This window comes from Enhydra lutris, unplaced genomic scaffold, assembly GCF_002288905.1.
Source record: "Enhydra lutris kenyoni isolate GAN:26980312 unplaced genomic scaffold, ASM228890v2 scaffoldscaffold21, whole genome shotgun sequence".
Classification (NCBI taxonomy): Eukaryota; Metazoa; Chordata; class Mammalia; order Carnivora; family Mustelidae; genus Enhydra; species Enhydra lutris.
The window spans coordinates 67,660,065-67,682,578 of NW_019154105.1; the positions used below are offsets into that span (position 1 = coordinate 67,660,065).

At 43.5% G+C, this 22,514-nt stretch overlaps 1 protein-coding gene across 4 annotated transcripts in view; it reads right to left on the reverse strand.

Moving 5' to 3' along the window:
- The window catches only part of LOC111148957 (G protein-coupled receptor kinase 4), a 74,125-nt gene that overhangs the window by 37,195 nt on the left and 14,416 nt on the right, over positions 1-22,514 (reverse strand). For 2 of the 4 annotated variants that reach the window (XM_022505797.1, XM_022505796.1), the window contains exons 4-7: positions 14,311-14,411; positions 6,139-6,231; positions 5,395-5,458; positions 1,641-1,781 (exon numbers count right to left, since the gene is read on the reverse strand). In XM_022505797.1, coding sequence (XP_022361505.1) covers positions 1,641-1,781; positions 5,395-5,458; positions 6,139-6,231; positions 14,311-14,411 — 399 coding nt within the window. The remainder of the gene's footprint in view (positions 1-1,640; positions 1,782-5,394; positions 5,459-6,138; positions 6,232-14,310; positions 14,412-22,514) is intronic. The other 2 variants (XM_022505799.1, XM_022505798.1) reach the window with 2 other exon arrangements.

A 22,514-nucleotide genomic window follows, 5' to 3' on the forward strand; every position in this document is an offset into this window, starting at 1 on the left:
AAAAAAAAAAAGAAAAGAAAAGATACAGAAGATGTGGTCCATACATACGATGTGATATGACTCAGCCATAAAGAAGGCTGAAATCTTGCCACTTCCAAAACGTGACAGACGTAGTAGGTATGATGCCAAGTGCAATAAGTCAGCCAGAGAAAGACAAATGCCATATACTTTCACTCATATGTGGAATCTTAAAAACAAAACAAACTAATAAACAAAACAGAAACAGACTCTGGCACGGAGAACAAACTTGATTAACAGAGCAGGAGGGGCTGGGGGACAGAAAGGAAGCGGAAGCGATTAAGAGGTACAAACCCCGGGGCGCCTGGCTGGCTCATTCACAAGAGCACGCAACTCGATCTCAGGCTCGTGAGTTCAAGCCCCATGTTGCATGTAGAGATTACTTAAATAAATAAGCAAACTTTAAAAAACAGAGGTACAGACTTCTAGTTATAAAACAAATAAGTCAAGGAGATGTAATGTACAACATAGGAAATATAGTTGATAATATTGGAATAACAGGGTGGTGATAGATGACAACTAGACTTATCACAGGGATCATTTCATAATGCATAAAAATATGGAATCACTATGATGTACACTTGAAATTAACAAGATATTGTCAAGTCAATTATATGTCATTTAGGGGAAAAAAGGATGAAGGAAAATATTTCTAGGTTCCTTGGGACAGGCCAAGAATACAGAAACAAAAATATTTCCTTTAAACAGAATACACCACTGGTATTATGTCCCTTTCACAAAGGTAGATTATGGATTTCTGTGTTTCAAGGTAGTTACATAAACATATTGGAAAGAACTCCATGACGAGCCAGTTGTATTAAAGATTTTCGTGGAATGCACGAGGAGAGACCTGTCACACCCAGAGGTAAATGTAGAGGACGGCAGTGCAGGCCACTCTGTGCAAAGTCTGTCCCCCAGCGCAAAGCAGCAAACCTCAGTCCTAAGACAGAAGTGATTTGGAGGAAGTAAGCATGACACCACAAGTCCTTTCCTAAGTTTTCTTTCCCTCTCCCCCTTCACACAGACCCGCCTGTTGCCACAGATGCTCTGGGAGACACAAAGTGGGGGACAGTAGCTAAGTTTGGGGATGAACATCACAGCACCTCATGCACAGCATAGGGCATGGGAGAGTCCCGGTTTCACCCCAGTCCCGCTCGTCCGACCCCTGTCTGACACGGTAAAGGTGGGACTTGACGCTCCATACATTTGGGGAACCCTAGCCGAAAGTGAGCAGTACCTTGGGCCAGTGTCAGACTGTGGCCTCACAGATACAAGGACTCAGGACAGTGCCTTCAGGCTCCAGGGACAGTGGTCCCACAGCCCAGGATGAGCACTGCCTCCCGGGAGAGGGGAGGGCCCTAACTGGTAACAGCCTGCTGCAGGGTGTAAGGAGAAGCCCACAGCCCCACTGTTTTGTGTGTGTGTTCAGTAAGAAGTGGATAGGGAAGAGGCCACCAGCACAACCAGACTGTCCCCGGTCTCCATCCCCACCACCAGCCCAGGCAGCCCAGCCCACACCCCTGCCGGCGTGGAGGCAGTGCCGGTGGGCCCAGTAGCAGGGGTGCCCAGGAAAGCGGTCCTCACCGCGCCATCGCCAGCAAGGACTAAACCCAGATACTCACTACAAATCTGCTATTCACTTTTTCTAGAATTCTCTTTTCGTTGAGAGCCATGGCTTCACCTTTCCTCCTTTTTATTCTTTTTTTCTCTAGCTTCTTACATGCATACATCTTTCCTGTAGCTCGCACTTGACAGGCACAAACCTAGTTTTTAAAAAAGTGGAAAAAAGGTTTCTACACACCTGCCACCTCTTAGGCTGCCGCCACCACCACTACCACCAGCAACCAAACCCCGTTTCTCCAGGATCAGCCCCACGGGTGAAGAGTCACAAGGTGCTAGTGGACTGGATAGGGGAGGAGGGGGTCACGCTCTGCCTGCTGCTCACAGGTGACACAGCATGATGGGTCAGCCAGGGTCTCCCTGGGGTCCTTCAGTCCTTGCACAAGGCTACAGTGTTCAAAACTAAACTGATTCCTCTTTCTTTTAAAAAGTTTAAGAATATAAGAAAAGATATTGCATAGAATTCATAAACTTTCATGCTTAGTTATTAAAATACTATTTACACATCACTTACCTTCCCACTAGGAAAGAATGTCCAAAATCACAGAAGTGGAGATAGGGCTATAATGAGCTCCCAAGTAGCTATCCCATAGTTTCTGGGCTGTCAACATGGGGCTACCTTGTTTCCTTTGACTCCCATCCACTGCCCGAGCACCCATACACACAGATACACACACCACACACCTACAGACACCTGCCACACACATACCACACAAACACTCACCACACGCACCTCAGACATACCCACCGCGCACACACACACGCACACACTCCCCACACACACTTACCGCATACCACAGGCATGTACGCACCTCACACACATAACACATGTATATACCACACATACACAGATACAGTCTCCTTATAAGCAAACATGAAACATGTATCATTTTAATCCATCAATAACATGATCTTGATAAAATGTAAAGTTCATTGTGGAAAATACTGGAAGTACTAGTAAGAACAATGATAAAACTCACTGGAATTCCAAGCTAACCGTGTAGCCATGTGAGTCCTCCTGAATTTTGGGTGGGGAACCTGACCTTATATTATAGAATAGAAAATATTTTATAATCTCCTGTTTTCATCTTACAGTGTGACTGTTTTCTCATCATTAAAGTTCTCCCAATATCTGACTTCTCCAAAATTTATTTACTCATTTTCTCACCATTAAGTCTTGGCACATTAATCTTGGTATATCTCTTTATCACAGATTCTTTTTTTTTTTTTTAAGATTTTATTTATTTGACAGACAGAGATCACAAGTAGGCAGAGAGGCAGGCAGAGAGAGGAGGAAGCAGGCCCCCCGCTGAGCAGAGAGTCCGACTTGGGGTTTGATCCCAGGACCCTGGGATCATGACCTGAGCTGAAGGCAGAGGCTTTAACCCACTGAGCCACCCAGGCACCCCTATCACAGATTCTTTTAAGTGGAATTGCCAAGTCAAAGAAAGAGAAGGGAAAAGAAGTAAGAAGGCCGGACACCGTACTCTCATCTGGACACGAAGACCCATTTGCTGCTCCACCAGCCAGGGCAGCAGGGATCGTGTCCCTGTCATGAGGAGGAGGAAATGGGGAGGCTGCAGTCACACAGCAGGAAGTAAGCCCAGCTGCTGCCCACGAGTCCTCTCCACGGCTCTGTGCTGCCTCTGCGGCCATGCACGCAGAGACACCACCAACTCTCTACCCTCGGTGCTGCCGCAGGACCCCACAAATCTATTCTGGGGGACTTGAAGCCTATGGGAAAGCACTGTGGTCAATAAAGTAAGACCAAAATGTTTGTCCTTGCAAACCCGCTGGAAGAGGTGTTAGCATTTGGAAAAAGTAAATCCACCACTGGAAAGGCATTGAGGCTGTCTGCATTAGGGTCATGGGGCTTCCTCTGACAGGGACACACAATGGAAATGGACTATTTGCTCCCCCACAGACTCAGTGTAACAAATGGCACGTCCAGAACAGGTCTGTGAAAAACCAGAACTATGTATCCATCTGTACAATCTTCTGTGTGGAAATACAAGTAAATGTGTTAAAAAAATAATCTATAAATATAAATATACCAAGTCTTTCACAACAGTTAAAATTTGCTAACCCGTTACTACTACGTCCATGGCTAAAACCTCCACGTGGCTCTAACTAGAGCTACATTCTTTTGTAAACACAAGAGCTCAGACCATCCTCTGTTCTTGGACAGAATCTGAGTTCCACACTCGGACATCACAAAAGGCAGACTAGCACGAATTAAAAAGCACGAGTAAATTGTCTGCTTGAGGAGGTATCAAGCAGAGGATGCATTTCTTACAGAATCTCTGGCCTGGAACGGTTACAGCAAGCGTGTAGACGGCTCACTGGAAATGCTCCAACAGGTCTCCAGAACTGTGTCTCAGGCACAACACCGCTCTTCTTCCCCTGAGGTAATGTGACATGAGCCGATGTCTTGCCACAGCCTAGCCCGGATGGAGGACAGGCCTCCCTTGTGGGATGAGGCCTCTTAGGTCTGCTGCCTAATGCACGTTGAGGGATCTCTGAGGCTTTGGTTTAGGTCTTCCCTGGGAATTTGGGAGCATGGGTGATTTCAGTCATAAGCCGGCAGTTTAACTTGCTTCTGACCACACATGCAGCTTCGGTTCCCAGCGGCTGTCCCAGCTCTGGGGAGTTACAAATGCTGGAACTGAATATGAGCACTCCAGATAATGAATGAGGCAATTAACACCTCTTTTAATGACCTAACCAGAACTGTGTGTGATTCTTTGTCCACGCTGCACAACAGTCTCTATCTAGGAGGGCCATCATACTGGATCATCTACCAACCAACCATCTACCACCAACTACCTAAATAGTTTTCTTAACATTTTCCTAAATTTACACATTTTCTAGTATCTTTTGATATAGGTATGGAAGCACATACATGTCCACATAGAGTTGAGATCAATAAGCACATTCAATAATGTACTCTGTACTACATCAGCTTTTAGGCTAGTTTTAAATTACGGAAATAGAGCAACAGAAATTCAACAATCAAAAGAAATGAAATCTTGCCATTTGCAATGACGTGGATGGAACTAGAGGGTGTTATGCTGAGCAAAATAAGCCATCAGAGAAAGACAATTATCATATGATCTCCCCGAAATGAGGAATTTGAGAGGCAAAGTGGGGGGTTTGGGGGGTAGGGAAGGAAAAAATGAAACAAGATGGGATCAGGAGGGAGACAAATTCATAAGACACTCTTAATCTCACAAAACAAACTGAGGGTAGCCAGGGGAGGGGGTGTAAAGAGGGTGGTTGGGTTATGGACACTGCGGAGCATATGTGATATGGTGAGTTCTGTGAAGCGTGTAAGCCTGATGATTCACAAACCTATACCCTTGGGGCATATAATACATTATATGTTAATTTAAAAAATTAAAAAAAAAAGAAATTCGGCAATATGGAAAGAAACATCTTTTCCATCAAGACAAACTGAGCTTGAATGTCAAATAATCGGATGCAGGGAAATAACTTTTTAAGAAACATACAGTGAAAGAAAAAAATCACAAAGATGGTGATTTTTTTCTTTCCAGATCTCTGAATCTTCTAAAAGCAGGTAGCAAAGTACTTTTGTTTGAAGTTTCAATCTTAATTCTTGTGATTGGCTAAATCATTCCCAAAATACACAGTAAGGAAATAAAGGTATTGGTAAAGCTGACACATTCATGTCTCTCAAGTACCTTGCTGTTTTACTTTTCTAGAAGTATTGCTTATAGCTAGTCCCGTATTACTTACCTCACCAAATCCGCCTTTTCCTAGAACTCTGTAATGTCTAAATGTGTCCTTTGTTACTGGTTGCCTAATTAATTAAAAAAAAAAAAAGCTTCAGCTTCAGGTGTCACATCACAATGTTATTTTAAAGCCAAAAGCCAACCTAGTTCCTGTCCTGGCCTTCCTTATGACACTGTGCTGTTCAAAGGGAGTGTCTGAAGCAAGGGTTCCCTCGGGTGGGACTCCTTCCATTACATTAAGAGAACTAAGCAGGGGCACCTGGGTGGCTCAGTGGGTTAAAGCCTCTGCCTTCGGCTCAGGTCATGATCTCAGGGTCCTGGGATCAAGGCCTGCATCAGGCTCTCTGCTCAGCAGGGAGCCTGCTTCCCTTCCCCTCTCTCTGCCTGCCTCTCTATCTCCTCTGTTTTCAGGGACCTGATGCTCACGAAGGTCAAGTCCCTTGACTGAGTCTATGCGGCTAGTCCTGCAAGACCGAACAAGTGCACTTCAGGTTCTATTTCTGTGAATCTAGGATATGTTTTATTTTCTAACTACTGTGTCCATAGGGCTGACTGTCATTTTAAAAGGAGAGAAAAGAGTCAACTAAATCAGAAGAAATTATATAACACATATTAATAATTTCTGTGCAATACCATATCCAACCCAAGATTTCCAATATTATCTTGAGAGATGGAAAAGTATACATTAATCAGTATATATTGTGAGAAGTTACTACTTGCTTTTGTTGAATTTTAAATCAGAACATACCTTTCCAACCATTTCCACTGTAGAAATCGAGAAAAATATGAGCTTTCTTTGTATGCTTCAAATGGTTCTCCACTTAAGTAGTTATGGACAATTCTAGAAAAAGATTTTATGTAATTATATACATTTATTGCATTACAATATGAAAATAACTGTGTTTCAGAATATTCATCAACACCGGGTATGGGAAGTCAATCATTTTACATAATTAAATACATCAAATTCTGCAATTATAGAATTCCACACTCATTTCTGATGTTATCAGTAAAAATATGAAGGCAAGAATTCAAAAGAAATGAAATTGTTTACCCTCCCAAAGTCAAAGTTTCTTTTTATATATATGTATTCAAGGTGTGTGTGTGTGTGTGTGTGTGTGTGTGTGCGCACACATGCATCCAAGCACCTGTGTTTCAGTAGGGATAGTAAACATTTGGTATGTAAGATTAGAATGAGTATCTAAATGATTATAATAGTCATATTGTAGAAAATGTTAATATGTGACAGTACCTTTTTTTAACATTGAGACTAAAGTACCCAATGAATTATGTTTTTATTTTTTTTTTAAGATTTTATTTATTTGACAGAGAGCGATCACAAGTAGACGGAGAGGCAGGCAGAGAAGGGAAGCAGGCTCCCCACTGAGCAGAAAGCCTGTTGTGGGACTCGATCCCAGGACCCTGAGATCATGATCTGAGCCGAAGGCAGAGGCTTTAACCCACTGAGCCACCCAGGCACCCTCCAATGAACTATTTTATGCTATATATTTCCAGAAGAAATTTTAACAATTAGCCATGCTCCTAAAGTTTATTTAGAATTTTATAAAATTTATACAATTTTATATTATTACAAAATGTATATAATTTTATATTATTATTATTGTATTATATACAAATATTATTTCATATCTATTACAAAAGTAATACAATTCTTATCTGTAGAGTAGGTAAGGGACAGAATGTAGTTTATTATTTAAAACAGTTCATTAGGGGCGCCTGGGTGGCTCAGTGCCTGGCGTGCCCAGAACACCTACCCTGAGAGAGGATATACTCGGGACACTTTGGTGAAGGTGATGTCTGAGTTGAATAGAAGTCACCCAGATGAAGGAAGAAGGAAAGGATCTCCCAAGCATGGACAAAAACCCAAATGGGTAAAGATCATAGTTTTCATGGGGAGCGGCTACTAGACCAGTATCTCAAGAGACTTGGGAATAATTCCAGCATTTTTACTGACTGTTAGAATTCTTAGCAAGCCACTTGATTTTACTTTATTTTGTTAAAGGAGGTTATTAAAAAATTCTTGGCCTAACTAATATTATAGCACAGTGATCCTCAAAGCGTGTTCTAAGGATTCCTATGGATTTGGGGGGTGGGGTTAACAATGTAACTATATTTGTAATCATGCTAAGACATCATGTGCCTTTAAAAACCAAAAACCTCGTTTTCACAGAGGGGTTTTCCAGAAGCACAAGACATGTGACATCATTGCTCTGATGGCTAGTGGAAGGTTTGTGTCTTCTTTTTAAAAATGTAAGCCAAGGGGCGCCTGGGTGGCTCAGTGGGTTGAGGCATCTGCCTTCGGCTCGGGTCGTGATCCCGGGGTCCTGGGATCGAGCCCCGCATCGGGCTCTCTGCTCTGCGGGGAGCCTGCTTCCTCCTCTCTCTCTCTCTGTCTGCCTCTCTGTCTACTTGTGATCTCTGTCTGTCGGGTAAATAAATAAATCTTAAAAAAAAAAAAAAATGTAAGCCAAGGGGCGCCTGGGTGGTTCAGTGGTTTAAGCCGCTGCCTTCGGCTCAGGTCATGATCTCAGGGTCCTGGGATCGAGTCCCACATCGGGCTCTCTGCTCAGCAGGGAGCCTGCTTCCCTCCCTCTCTCTGCCTGCCTCTCTGTCTACTTGTGATCTCTCTCTGTCAAATAAATAAATAAAATCTTTAAAAAAATTAAAAAAAAATAAATAAAAAATAAAAATGTAAGCCAAAGGGGTGCCTGGGTGACTCTTTGGGTTAAGTCTCTGCCTTTGGCTCAGGTCCTGGTCTCAGGGTCCTGGGATCGAGTCCCACATTGGGCTCTCTGCACAGCAGGGAGCCCGATGTAGGGCTTGATCCCAGGACCCCAGGACCAAGACCTGAGCCGAGGGCAGAGGCCTTAACCCACTGAGCCACCCAGGCGCCCCTGCACACACCTTTTTAAAAAGATTTTATTTATTTATTTGTTTGTTTGAGAGAGAGAGAGGGACAAGCAGACAGTGCTGAGCCCCATCCTGAGGCTCCCCACTAAGGCAGCTGTGCTGCCTCTCACTACAGCTTCTTTCGGAAAACAGCAGGGAGTCTAAAGGAAAACACTTATGTTCATTATAGGGCATCAGTACTCTGGAATCCAAAGTGAGGAAGAAGGCTTTCGGGGCAAGGAAGGTTTACAATACGGAAATGAGCCAGAACAGCAGGGAACTCTGTAAGTCCTCGTTCCTGCAGCAGATCCGTGCTAAGGTCCCTGTTAGCCAGAGCCTGGCAAAGCAGTTGGCCAGTGACAGGCACTGAGTAAGAATATAAGGAATAAACCGCCATCAGTCAGGTGAGCTAATCAAAACAGACTGAGGACTAAGAACTAAATCTTATTTAAATATGAGTGACTTTTAAGTCCCTATCTTGAAGTGGATACACAGAGAAAGAGCCAGACCTGTGGGCAGTCTGACACGGTCGTGTATACCACCCCGTTCTTGAACAACAGGATGGAATTGGAAAAGTGCCTAATCAGAAGGTTAAAAATACGAACAGATTTGGTAAACAGACGTATCAGTGAAGAACCTAAGGCTAGACGTAAAAAGAGAAATCAGGAAACCAGCTTGCAAGTGCTAGGAAGTGAAATGTCGTCCACACTAGAGAGCTGGATCCCAGCGACAGCACAGGAAGCCGTGTGCGGACACAAAGCCCAGACCTAGGGGCGGGAAGGGACCCTTCTGCCCTGCGGCCTGGCCAGCCCTCTAAGCAGCGTGACTTCCCCCGCACGACCTCAGGGGCTTGCAGACATCAGTCTTTGTTACTCATGGTGTGTACTTTCCACAGCTGAAAGTGAGATGTGTGTATTCCCTGGCACGTGGGTGCCTGGCTTTCGGAATGGTGAGTCACGATGATGTGTGCTGCGGACTGAGTGTGTGTCCCCCCAGAAGTCCTAGGTTGAAACCTAAACCCCAGGGTGATGGTATTTGTAAGGTGGAGCCTCTCTGAATGGATTTAGATTTGGGCTCTTATGAAAGAGACCCCAGAGAGCTCCCTGGCCCCTCCTGCCACATGAGGCCACAGAATGCTGAAGAGAGGCCTCCCCAGAGCTGGACCATGCTGGCGCCCTGGCCACGGGCTTCCAGCCTGCAGGGCTATGGGAGACAGATGCCTCCCTGTCTGTGGTATCTGCTACAGCAGCCAGACAGACTGAAACAATGTGCTTCTGGCAGTGACCTTGAAAAGGCCAATGACAGATGGCCTGCCTTGCCCCAGTGAAGCTGCTCCTGGAGGAGGTCCTGCTCTGCTGCCTGTGAGTATGTCAGCACAGGGGACTGTCTCCAGCCTGTGGCTGTCCCCTTCCATCCTACTCCTGTCTCTAGGGTGTCTTCCAGGGGTTGGGCCAGACCCTCAGCCCAGGATGGCTTCACTGAGGCTCTGCCCTACTCCCGTCATCCTCAGGAAACATGGACGGGGCAGTGCTGCCACACACTGCCTACGAAGAGGCACAGCCACGCGGAAATGACTGACGATGACCTGAGATGTGGCACAGGGGCGACCTGGCTGCTGGCACCCTGTCTCAGAGCACAGGGTACATACCCTCCACTCCACAGCTGCTGATCTGTACACCAGGGAGACACACGCCTCTGAAACAAGATGCAGTTCTTTGTTAATTCTAAATCACAAAGGAATACTCTGGGCGGCACAGAGTGACTGATCACAACCATGTGTTCTTCCAGCTGCCGATGCCCACTGTTGTGCACAGGAGGGGAGAAACTAAGGTGTTGGAGCCAGACAGGCCTACGCCCACACCGTGGATGTGCCCCACACAGGTGCCCCCCCCTAGGAGACACCACCACAAGGGCCTATGGGATCTGGCGCTCTTCCCCGTGTCTACAAACTAACACCAACATCCGAGAGGGCAAAATCACAGTATCTGAAGTGACTACTTAGGAATTCTTAGATTTTTTTCTAGCAGTTTCTGCAAAATGAAAATGGAACCAAAAAGTGGGATCTTAGCAAAAGTGGCATGCAAACCAGGTTGGTGACGGCCCTTCTCGGGGAATGCATCCATGGGTGGATGTTGGCTGCTCTGTCCTCAAGCAGCCTGCCTCCCACCAGCTGAAAGGTCTGGGGCAGGTTACCAAACCTCTCTGGCCTCCATCCCCCAAGCTGCCGAATTAAGGATAACAGGCATGGCCACTTCCTGGTCACTAGGAGGAGTAACTCAGTTCCTAAGCCTCCCTGTCCATTGTTACCATGGCAGGTCTCTCACCGCACAGGTACAGGAAGGAGCTCAGGACGTGTGCACACCAGGGAGAGGACTTGGAAGAGCAAAGGCATGCGCTCAAAGATTGGCCCCTTCCAGTTTCGCAAATGGCTCAAGTGAAGCCAAGGAGAATTCTGATTCTTTTATTTTTTATCATCTTTTTTTTAACTATAAGTCCAGTATAGTTAATGTATTTACTTCTCACGACGAAACCCCAGGACTACAGTCATCGGAGACCCGAGGCCATGCCTGTCTGCTCTACCAGAGAAGCGGTCAAACAAGCAACGCCTTCTCGCAAAGGAGGCCCATGGCACAAACCTTAATATTCCATTCATGGGAATACCCAACAAGAACCAGTAAAAGTTGACTGGAGATTACCAGCCTCAGAGAACAGCCCATCTTGTCCATTTTCAGAGAAGGAGGCTGCTGGCAGCCAGAGAGGAGGGCTCTAGTCCAATACCGCCCAACTGCCCAGTAGAAAGACAGGTTAAAACCATTTATCTAGGGCGTATGGAGCTGGTCATTTGACATCCTCACTAAGGGAATGAGCATCTTGCCCATGCTACAGCTAGCTCCAGACACTCCCGGTGCACAGGCCAGGTGAGCCATTCCCTGCCACAAGTGAGCTGCATGAAGACAGGAATTGTCTGTAGTGTTTGCCCATCATCCCAAGCTCTTAGGACAGTGCTTAGCACATAACGGGCCCTCAGGATTACTTGTTCAATGAATGAATGAATTCAAATCTCTGTGTCCTAGTGTCCTGAAACATCAAGATCAGACCATGTGCTTAAGACCTCCTTGGGCATTAAATATAAACAGGAAAGAGCTTTAAAAGTACTAGCGTATGAGTCAAAATGTAATTCCTGCTCTTGGTCCCTAAATGGGCCTCTCTCCCCATGCACCGCAGCTACTACAAACACCTCTGTTTTCCCAAAGCCTCCCACCCTATCCCTGTCCCCGCTGGACCCCGCCCTTGGGCTCTTCAGAACAGGGATGTGACCTCTTGTGCCACTGTCACTCTGTCTGGCATCTGTCCCCTCCCTCCCCCAGTGCAGTTCCAGCTTGGGGCCCTGTACTGGAGGGAGGGGACAGAACCAGGCAGTAGGAGCAGAGGGATGCAGAGGGGGAGAAGTAGGGGGGGCTGTGCCTATCTGCTCTCAGTGCACTCCTCTCTTCAATCCCCACTCTGTGCATATGCCCAGGTCTTGCCTCCACCCCCACGGCCTTGGTCACATCTGCACGGGGGCTATGACCCCAGATCCTGCCTCCTGTTCCTCTCCAGGAACACCCCAGTTGCAGCTGCTGACGTCTCAGCTCTGCTTGATGTCCAGAAAAGAACTCAAATTCAAATGTGTCCCCAAAGAAACTGTATTGTCCTCCCTAGCCCAGCAGCCTCACAGATTTCTCTGAAATCCAATCATCTGTCTCCATGATGACTGTCACTAGGCAGGCCGCCATCACCTGAACAACTGCCACAGTGAAATGGGTCACTCTAATTGCTCTCCCTGGCTCCCTGGGCCTCCATTCCTCTTCTGTCAAATGAGGGTTAACCTCCAGAAGGTCATGTGAGGACTCCTGTGTGAACACTTGCCAAGTGACAGAAAGGGCACCTGGGAATAAGGACCAGGGAGAGGGAACCATAAGGACCCTCTCCCTGGCCCTCTTGGGGTGAAGCAGCAGCAATCCTTGACCAGCCCCTCCCCCTGCAGGTCTCTGTGCTCCCTGGCCTCCTCCTCAGCCTGCAGGGAAAGGTCTTGTGAAGGCTCTTCTCAGGGCCCCAGGTTAGGAGACGTGCCCTCAAAACTCCCTCCCTAGCAACTTACTCAGTGCCTACGGTAGGCTGAATAATCAATGACGCAAACATACGCAGGTCCCCATTCCTGGAGCCTGTGACTATCACCCTTCCTGGCAACAGAGATTCTGCAGATGACTGAGTTAAGGGGCCTGAGATGGGAAAACGATCCTGGATTATCTGAGTGGGCCCTAAATGCCATCACATGTCACTGTAAGAGGGAGGCCAAGGGAGATGTGGACGTATAGAGTAAAAAAAGGCTTCCAAAAGTCAGAAGCAGAGAGAAAGTTGAGGACACTGTATGGCTGGTTCTGAAGGTGGAGTAAGGGGCCACGAGCCAAGTAACGCACTCCTAGAAGCCAGAAAAAAACACAAGAAAATGGATTCTCCCCTAGATCCTCAATGGAGCAAGGACCTGCAGACAACGTGATTTCTGTCCAGCGATACTGCTTTCAGACTTCTGACCTCCAGAACTGAAAGAACATAGATGTGTGTTGTCTTAGGTCATCAAGTCTGTGGCAATCTGTTATGGCCCCAATAGGAAACTGACACAGATTTCTCTGTCATTCCACTTGGGTATAAGCTCCCTAGAAGTAGAGAATCAACTCATCCTTGCTTATCATTTTACTCCTGGAAACTAAATCAATGACAGCACAAAATAGGTGCTTAATATTTTCTGAAAAAGTAACAATAAGCTGAGGCTCTGCAATTCCTATTTTAAGGCCCGTAGGAACGAAAACTCAGTCCGCAATGTTTTATTTTGTTCTCTAGCATAACCTCGACCCAAAGAAGCAAACTATTATGACTTGAAATGCTTCTTTCAAACAGATATGTTGAGTCCTAACCCTAGTGTCTGAATATTGGCCTTACTTGGAATAAGGGTCTTTGCAAATACCATGAGTTAAGATGAGGTCATACTGGAGTGGGGTTGGCCCTGATCCAATGGGAATGGTGCTCTTCTAAGAAGAGGAGAGAACACAAGGACAAAGACCACAGAGACTCAAATGCTGCAGCTGCAGGCCCAGAAACACTAGGGAGACAGGCAGGGACAAGGAAAGATCCTGTCCTTGAGAGACCTTGACTTCAGACTCCCAGCTTCCAGAACTGTGAGAATAAATTTCTGTTGTTGATTTGAGAGCAAGAAAGAGACAGTGAGAGAACGAGTGGCAGGGAGGAGAGGGGCAGAGGCAGAGGGGGAAGCAGGCTCCCAGCTGAGCAAGAAGCCCAATGTAAGACTCCTTCCCACGACCCTGGGATCATGGCCTGAGCTGACTGAGCCCCCCAGGAGCCCAGAGAATACATTTCTACTGTTTTGTGCCACCAAAGTTTGTGGGACTTTGTGATGGCCGCCCCAGGAAATGGACACAGCACTGAACAGAGAACCAGCATGAACCAGCCTCTGTTGAATGGATCTTAGGAGAAATGACACCCGAATGCTGCCTGACTGGACAGAGGACTCTGTGTTCTGGGCCAGATCAGTCCAGAAACCATTCTTTCTCCCTGTGTCCATCAGAAGCCAGATTTAGTCAAAGTGCTTTCACTTGGAATTTTCCTGTCTGTATTGCAAACATCTAGAGAAAAGATGCAAGTGCCTAGGGCTTTAAAAAACAACACTTTATGGGAATCTTTTCATCCCACACACACGCATTTCAGAAGGCCAAGTGGAGGGTCAGGGACCCACAAAGCTACACACAAACACTGGGTCTCCATGATGTGACCCACTTCAGTGCATCCCTTCCATCTGTGTAATTATCACCCCTCATGCACATCTCTCCAGTGAAAGTGACTGCGTTAACTGGGAAAGTTCTTTGGTAAGAGCTGGTGTCATGCAGAGAGAGGCCCTGTAAGCCTCCGTCTGCTGTCAGCCACATGGCTGTGTGGGATGGCAGGGGCTGATTACCTCGTGCATTCCTCAAAGACGTCCTTGCCGGGGTTCTGCTTCAGTCTCAACCGACATTCTCTCAAAACACGGGCAGGTATTTCTGGTAAAGGGGTTGCCGCCTTTTTGATACAGCACAAACCAAATGCATAATAGTTAGTGATTTCATAATTTACCAGCTATAAACAGAACCTAATGCTTACTGTTAAAAAAAAGTACAACATGGTGCCTGGGTGGCTCAGTGGGTTAAAGCCTCTGCCTTCGGCTCAGGTCATGATCCCAGGGTCCTGGGATCGAGCCCTGCATCAGGTTCTCTGCTCGGTGGGGAACCTGCTTCCTCCTCTCTCTCTGCCTGCCTCTCTGCCTACTTGTGATCTCTGTCTGTCAAATAAATAAATAAAATCTTAAAAAAAAAAAAAAAAAGTACAACATCGAGAGCCTGAAATAAGTCAAAGGGCCACCTTCACCTGCTGCCCTGGTGTCATTTTCCGGAGTTCACTGTGTTGTCTACCTTTTCAGATCTTTTCCTAAGCAAATCGAATCGGAGTGGAAAGCAAGTTTTCCAGGAGATATCTGTACACCATATCCACAGCAGCATTATGCAAAATATCCAAAAGGTGGGAGCAACACAATGGCCCACTGACAGACGAATGGATGAACCCCATGGTCCATCCATGCAGGGGAATGTCATTCAGCTTCAAGGAGGAAGGACGTTCTGACCTGCTACAACACGGATAAACCTTGAGGACATTATGCCTGGTGAAATGAGCCAGCCACAAAAGGACAGATACTATATGATCCCACTTCTATGAGGTCCCTCAAATGGTCAGAATACTAGAGACAGAACATGGAATGGGAAGAGAAAGTGGGAGCTGTGTTTCATAGGGACAGAATTTCAGATCTGTAGGAGAAAGAAAGTTCAGGAGACGGATGGTGGTGAAGGCTGCCCACAACATCAGTATGTGTAATGCCACTGAACTGTGCACTTAGACATGGCTACGATGATCAACTTTATGTCTTTTTTGTTACAATTAAAAATGTAGGGGCACCTGGGTGGCTCAGTGGTTAAACCTCTGCCTTCGGCTCAGGTCATGATCTCAGGGTCCTGGGATCGAGCCCTGCATCTGGCTCTCTGCTCAGTGGGGAGCCTGCTTCCCCCTCTTTCTCTGCCTGCCTCTCTGCCTACTTGTGATCTCTGTCTGTCACATAAATAAATAAAATCTTTTAAAAAAAATGTAAACACAGCCACATGGACACAAACCCTCAGAAACACACAATTTTTTCTCACACAAAGGCGATAAAAATATATACGTAGTTTTGTAAATATGTGCTGCAACTGAGAAAGCTACTATATTTTCCCAAAGACTGCATGGTTTTCCAGAGGATGTGTTTATTTGTCCTTCTGACACATTCTAGTTACCCATTTCCTCCTCTGCAGACACCACTGCTATGCCTATCTTTGTACCATGGTGTTTTTATAAGACAGATTTTTGGAGGTAGAATTACTAGCTCAAAGGATACCTGTCTCTTAAACATTGATATTCCTTGCAAAGCTGACCTCCAAAAAGGCCCTACCACTTCACATTCTCACTAATTATGTCCCTACATGCCAGCTTCCCATTCTCTAAATCCTCAACTAGAAAATTCCAGAGAAAGAAAACACATAACAAAACTTTTTTCCAGAGTTATTGAAAAAGATACCCAGATCATGTTCAATTACACATTTAGTTTGTCATTAGGCATGAGAAATGCATTCTAGACTGATTTCTGGAAGTGGTATAGCTAAGCTAGCACAGCAAAACTGGGTTTTCTACAAATCAAAGAAATACTTTCATCAAAGTTGAACTAGTGATAGAAATATACAATATAGAAAACTCATTTTTAAAAATGAACAATACTGATATAACTATAGCCATTAATAGGTGTCATTTAAATGATCTAACAGAAATGAGGCATTTTTCCATCTTTACTATGTCTGCCTTTGGCTCAGGTCATGATCTCAGGGTCCTGGGATCAAGCCCCGAGTCAGGCTCCCTGCTCAGCGGGGAGCCTGCTTCTCCCTCTGCCCCTCCCCACCCCATGCCCTGCTTGTGCACCCTCTCTCTCAAATAAATAAATAAAATAGTTACTAAAAAATAAAAAAGAAGGAGAGATAAAGATTCACCCAGGCAAACAAAACTAAAGGAGCTTATCACTAAACCAGCCCTGCCAGAAATATTAAAGGTGACTTCAATGGAAAGGAAAACCAAAAAGGATGGTATGAAGGGAGGAAATACAAAAGCAGTAAAAATGAATACTTCTGTAAAAACAGTCAAGGAACTCACAAAATAAAAAGATGTAAATATTACATCATAAACTCAAAATGTGGGAAGGAAAGGAGTAAAGAATGGGTTCAAACTTAAACAACCATGAACTTAATACAGACTGTTATATGACGGTGGTATGTATCGCCCTAATAGGAACCACTAATCAAAAACCACTAATAAATATGCAAAGAATAAAGAGAAGTAAATTCAAATATATCACTAAGGAAAACCAGCAAACTATCAAAGAGAGAAAGACAAGAAAGGATGAGAGAATATCTTCAGAAACAACCAAAAAACAAACAATAAAATGACATTAAGTACAGATCTATCAATAGTTACTTTGAATGTAAATTAACTAAATGCTTTAGTCAAAAAACACAGGGTGACAGAATGGTTGAGAAAAGAAGACCCAACTATATGCTCCCTACAAGGGACCCATTTTAGACCTAAAGACACCAGCCAGGGAAAGTGAGGGGGCAGAGAAACAGCTATCACGCAAAGCCTTGTCAAGAGAAAGCCAGAGCAACAATACTTATCCCAGACAAAACAAACTTTTTTTTTTAAAGATTTTATTTATTTGTTTGACAAACAGGGATCACAAGTAGGCAGAGAAGCAGGCAGAGAGAGAGAGGAGTAAGCAGGCTCCCCGATGAGCAGAGAACCCAATGCGGGGCTTGATCCCAGGACCCTGGGATCGTGACCCGAGCCAAAGGCAGAGGCTCTAACCCACCGAGCCATCCAGGTGTCCCCAAAATAGACTTTAAAACAAAGTCTATAATAAGCTACAAGGAAGGGCATTACATAATAAATAATAAAGGGGCAATCCTATAAGAGAATATAAAAATTGTCAGTATTTATGCATCCAACCTGTAAGCACCCAAGTACATAAAACAGTTAATAACAAATGTAAAGGATCTAATTGATAATAACAGATAATATTAGGGGACTTTAACCCCCCACTTACCTCAATGGACAGATTATCGAAACAGATAATCAACAAGAAAACAACGGCTTTGAATGACACACCGCACCAGACAGATTTAACAGATATATTCAGAACATTCCATCCTCAAAGAGCAGAATACACATTCTTTTCAAGTGCACATGGAACATTCTCCAGAAAAGATCACACGTTAGGTCACAAATAAACCTTCACAAATTTAAAAAGATCAAAGTCATGCTGTGTGTGTATCTTTTCTTGACACAACACTATGAAACTGAAAGTCAACTACAAAAAAAATCTGGGAAGACCACAAATACAAGGAGGTTAAATACCATGCTACTAAACAATGAATGGGTCAACCAGGAAATAAAAGACGAAATAAAAAAGTACATGGAAACATGGGCGCCTGGGTGGCTCAGTGGGTTAAGCCGCTGCCTTCGGCTCAGGTCATGATCTCAGGGTCCTGGGATCGAGTCCCGCATCGGGCTCTCTGCTCGGCAGGGAGCCTGCTTCCCTTCCTCTCTCTCTGCCTGCCTCTCTGCCTACTTGTGATCTCTGTCTGTCAAATAAATAAATAAAATCTTTAAAAAAAAAAAAAAGTACATGGAAACAAATGCAAATGAAAACACAATGGTTCAAAACCTTTGGGATGCAGCAAAATAGCTGTGAGAGAGAAGTTTATAGCAATACAGGCCGACTTCAAAAAGCAAGAAAAATTTCAAATAAATAACCTAACCTTATATCTAGAGGAGTTGGAAAAAGAACAATAAACAAAACCTAAAACCAACAGAAAGAAGGAAATAATAAATATTAGAGCAGAAAGAAACGATACAGAAACTAAAAAACCAATAGAACAGATCAATGAAACCACGAGCTGGTTCTTTGAAAAAAAATCTATAAAGTTGATTAGCCTCTAGCCAGACTCATCAAGGAAAAAGAGATAAAGGATCCAAATAAATAGAATCACAAATAGAGAGGAGAAATACCAACAAAAACCACCAAAGTACAAACAATTCTAAGAGAATATTATGAAAAACTATATGCCAACTAATTGGACAATGTAGAAGAAATGGATAAATTCCTAGAAACATATAAACTACTGAAACTGAAAGAGGAAGAAATAGAAAATCTGAACAGATCAATTATCTGAAAAGAAACTTAATCATTAAAAGAAAAAAAACAAAAAAACAAAAAAAAAAAACCCTCCTAACAAACAAAAGTCCAGGACCAGATGGTTTCACAGGTGAATTCTATCAAACATTTAAAGAAGAATTAATACTTATTCCTTTCAAACTATTCCAAAAACTGGGTAAGGAAGCAAACTTCCAAATTCATTCTATGAGGCCAGTATTACCCTGACACCAAAACCAGATAAAGACACCACAAAAAAAAGAGAACTACAGGCCAACATATCTGATGAACACAGATGCAAAAATCCTCAACAAAATACTGGCAAACCAAATCCAACAATACACTGGAAAAAAAAAAAATTCACAATCATTCACAATCAAGTGGGGTTTATTCCCGTGTTGCACTGTTGGTTCAATATTTGCAAATCAATCAATATGATACATCATATCAACAAGAGAAAGGATAAAAACCAAATGATCATTTCAACAGACACAGAAAAAACATCTGACAAAGTATAACGTCCATTCATGATGAAAGCCCTCAACAAAGTAGGTTTTGAGAGAACACACCCCAACATAATAACGGCCATGTGTGAAAAACTCACACCTAACATCATCCCTAATGAGAAAAACAGAGCTTTTTCTCGGCAGTTAGGAACAAAACAGGGATGTCTACTCTCACAACTTTTATTCAACATAATACTGGAAGTCCTAGCCACAGCAATCAGACAAGAAAAGGAATAAAGGGCATCCAGATTGGTGAAGAAGAAGTAAAACTTCTCCTATTTGCAGATGACATGATGCTACATATAGAAAACCCTAAAGACTCCACCAAAAAGCTACCAGAACTGATAAACTAATTCACTAAAGTTGCAGTATACAAAATCAATATATAGAAACCCATTGCATTTCTATACACCAATAAGAAGCAGCAGAATGGGAAATTAAGAAAACAATCCCATTTATAATTATGCCAAAAATATTAAAATACCTAGGAATAAACTCAACCAGGGACGTGAAAGGTCTGTACTCTGAAAATTTTAAAACACCGAGGAAGAAATTGAAGATGATGCAAACAGATGGAAAGATATTACATGCTCACAGATTTGAAAAACGAGTATTGTTAAAATGTCTATACTACCCCAAGCAATTTAATGCAATCCCTATCAAAATACCAACAGCATTTTTTTTTTTTTTAAAGATTTTATTTATTTATTTGACAGAGAGATCACAAGTAGGCAGAGAGGCAGGCAGAGAGAGAGAGGAGGAAGCAGGCTTCCTGCTGAGCAGAGAGCCCGATGCGGGGCTCGATCCCAGGACTCCGAGATCATGACCTGAGCCGAAGGCAGCGGCTTAACCCACTGAGCCACCCAGGCGCCCCACCAACAGCATTTTTCAAAGAACTAGAATAAACAATCCTAAAATTTAAATGGAACCACAATGACCTTGAATAGCCAAAGCAAATTTGAAAAAGAAAAACAAACCTGGAGGTATCACAATTCCAGATTTTAAGATACATTACAAAGCTATAGTAGTCAAAAAAGTATCGTTACTGCCACAAAAACAGACACACAGATCAACAGAACAGAATAGAAAACCCAGAAATAAACCCACAATTATACGGTCAATTAATCTTCAACAAAGGAGGCAAGAATATGCAATGGGAAAAGATGGTGTTTGGAAAACTGGACCACTTTTTTATACCACACACAAAAATAAACTCAAAATGGATTAAGGACCTAACTGTGAGACCTGAAACCACAAAAATCCCAGAAGAGCAAAGACAGTAATTTTTCTGACATCAGCTGCACCAACTTTTTTCTAGATAATATCTGCTGAGACAAGAGAAGCAAGCAAAAATTAAGTATTGGGACTTTATTAGAATAAAAAGCTTCTGCACAGTGAAGGAACCAACCAACAAAACAAAAAGATAACTGACTGATTAGGAGAAGGTATTTACAAATGACACATCCCAAGAAAGAGTTAGTATCTAACACATATAAAGAACTTCTAAAACTCAATGTCCCAGAGACAAATAATCTGATTATAGACATGCAGAAGAAGACATCCAGATGGCCAGCAGACACATGAAAAGATGCTCAACATCACTCATCATCAGGGAAATTAAAATCAAAACCATAGTGAGATACCACCTCACACCTGTCAGAATAGCTAAAATCAAAAAGACAAGAAACAAGTGTTGGTGAGGATGTGGAGAAAAAGGAACCCTCATGCACTATAGGTGGGAATACAAACTGGTGTGGCCACTGTGGAAGACAGTATGGAGGTTCCTCAAAAAATTAAAAATAGAAATACCATATGATCCAATAATTACACTCCTGGGTACTTACCCAAAGAATATGAGAGCACTAATTCAAAGGGATATAAGTACCCATTTATTGCAGCATTATTTACAATAGCCAAACTATGGAGGCAGCCTAAGGGTCCATTGACTGATGAATGGATAAAGATGTGGTCTATGTATGTATGTATGTATCTATCTATCTAGGAATAGTACACCATAAAAAAGAATGAAACCTTGTCATTTGCAATGAAATGGATGGAGCTAGATAGTGTTATGCTAAGTGAAATAAATCAGACAGAGAAAGACAAATACCATATAATTTCACTCACACATGGAATTAAAAAAATAATAATAAAACAAATGAGCAAAGAAAAAAAAAGAGAGAGACAAACCAAGACATAGACTCTTAACTATGGAAGACAAACTAATGGTCACCAGAGGGAGGTGGGCTGGGGGGGATGGGTGAAATAGGTGATGGGGATAAAGAGGGGCACTTGTGATGAGCACTGGTGATTAAAACTTAAAAAAAAAAAAAGCTCATGGAGAAAATTAAATGTTTCATATTTTGACTAATCAGAATAGAGTTATAAAATAATGTCAATGTCAAAATTATTTTTATGGCAAAAAAGTTTTACTTCTGTTGTCAAAAAAAAAAACCAAAACTATTCAGTGATTTAAATTTAAAAAAATAAAACACAATGGAATTAGGTGAATGAAACATCAACTCCTCCCAGTCACTGGGGGTACCTGCAATTTACGTGAATGCTGTAGCACCTGTGTTGGAAACGATCTAGGAGCCATGGTAGTCTGGTATTGATGCTGGCGGCTAAGGCGAACACAGGCTTTGGAGTCAAAACCTATTTGGTCTGAGGCAAACTCTGACACCACTGGTTGTGCGTTTATCTTTGCGCTCCCTTGCCAACCCACTGGCCTTCCCTGCCCCCCACATTATCTTTTGCACCAGTGAGCTTCCCCTACCATCTTCAGCGAGCTAGGCTCAGAATCTGAACATTTTGGACTCATTCTCACTATGCTATTCTCCAAGCACAATCTCTCCATGTTTGATTCCTGGCTCCCGCACTTAACATGCTGTGAGACCTTTGGTGAGCCATTTAACCACTCTGATTTTCAGTCTTACCTACGACAATGGACATAATAATGAACCCATCTCACAGAACTGTTGTATTAAACAACTCACATGTACACAGCTCAGAGCAGTATTCACTAAAGGTTAGTTATCCTTGTTACTGTTCTCCTCCAACTCTACAACACAGAGGGGCCTGCCCAGGATTTAGGACTTTTAACAGCCTACAAAAGAGAAGTCATGTGAAAGGAAGGAAGTGACAGCTCTCATTTCAGGGACACAGTAAACTGTAAGGATAGTCTACTGAATGAAAAAGCATAAAACCTAAGACCCATTAAAGCTGTTAGGAAAAAAAGGTTATTTTCAGTCCAAGACAAATAAAATTCTCTAATGCTGTTTTCTGTTTGAGGAAACATAGAAACGTTTAGATTCTTTGAATTAATTTTCTAAGAGATTT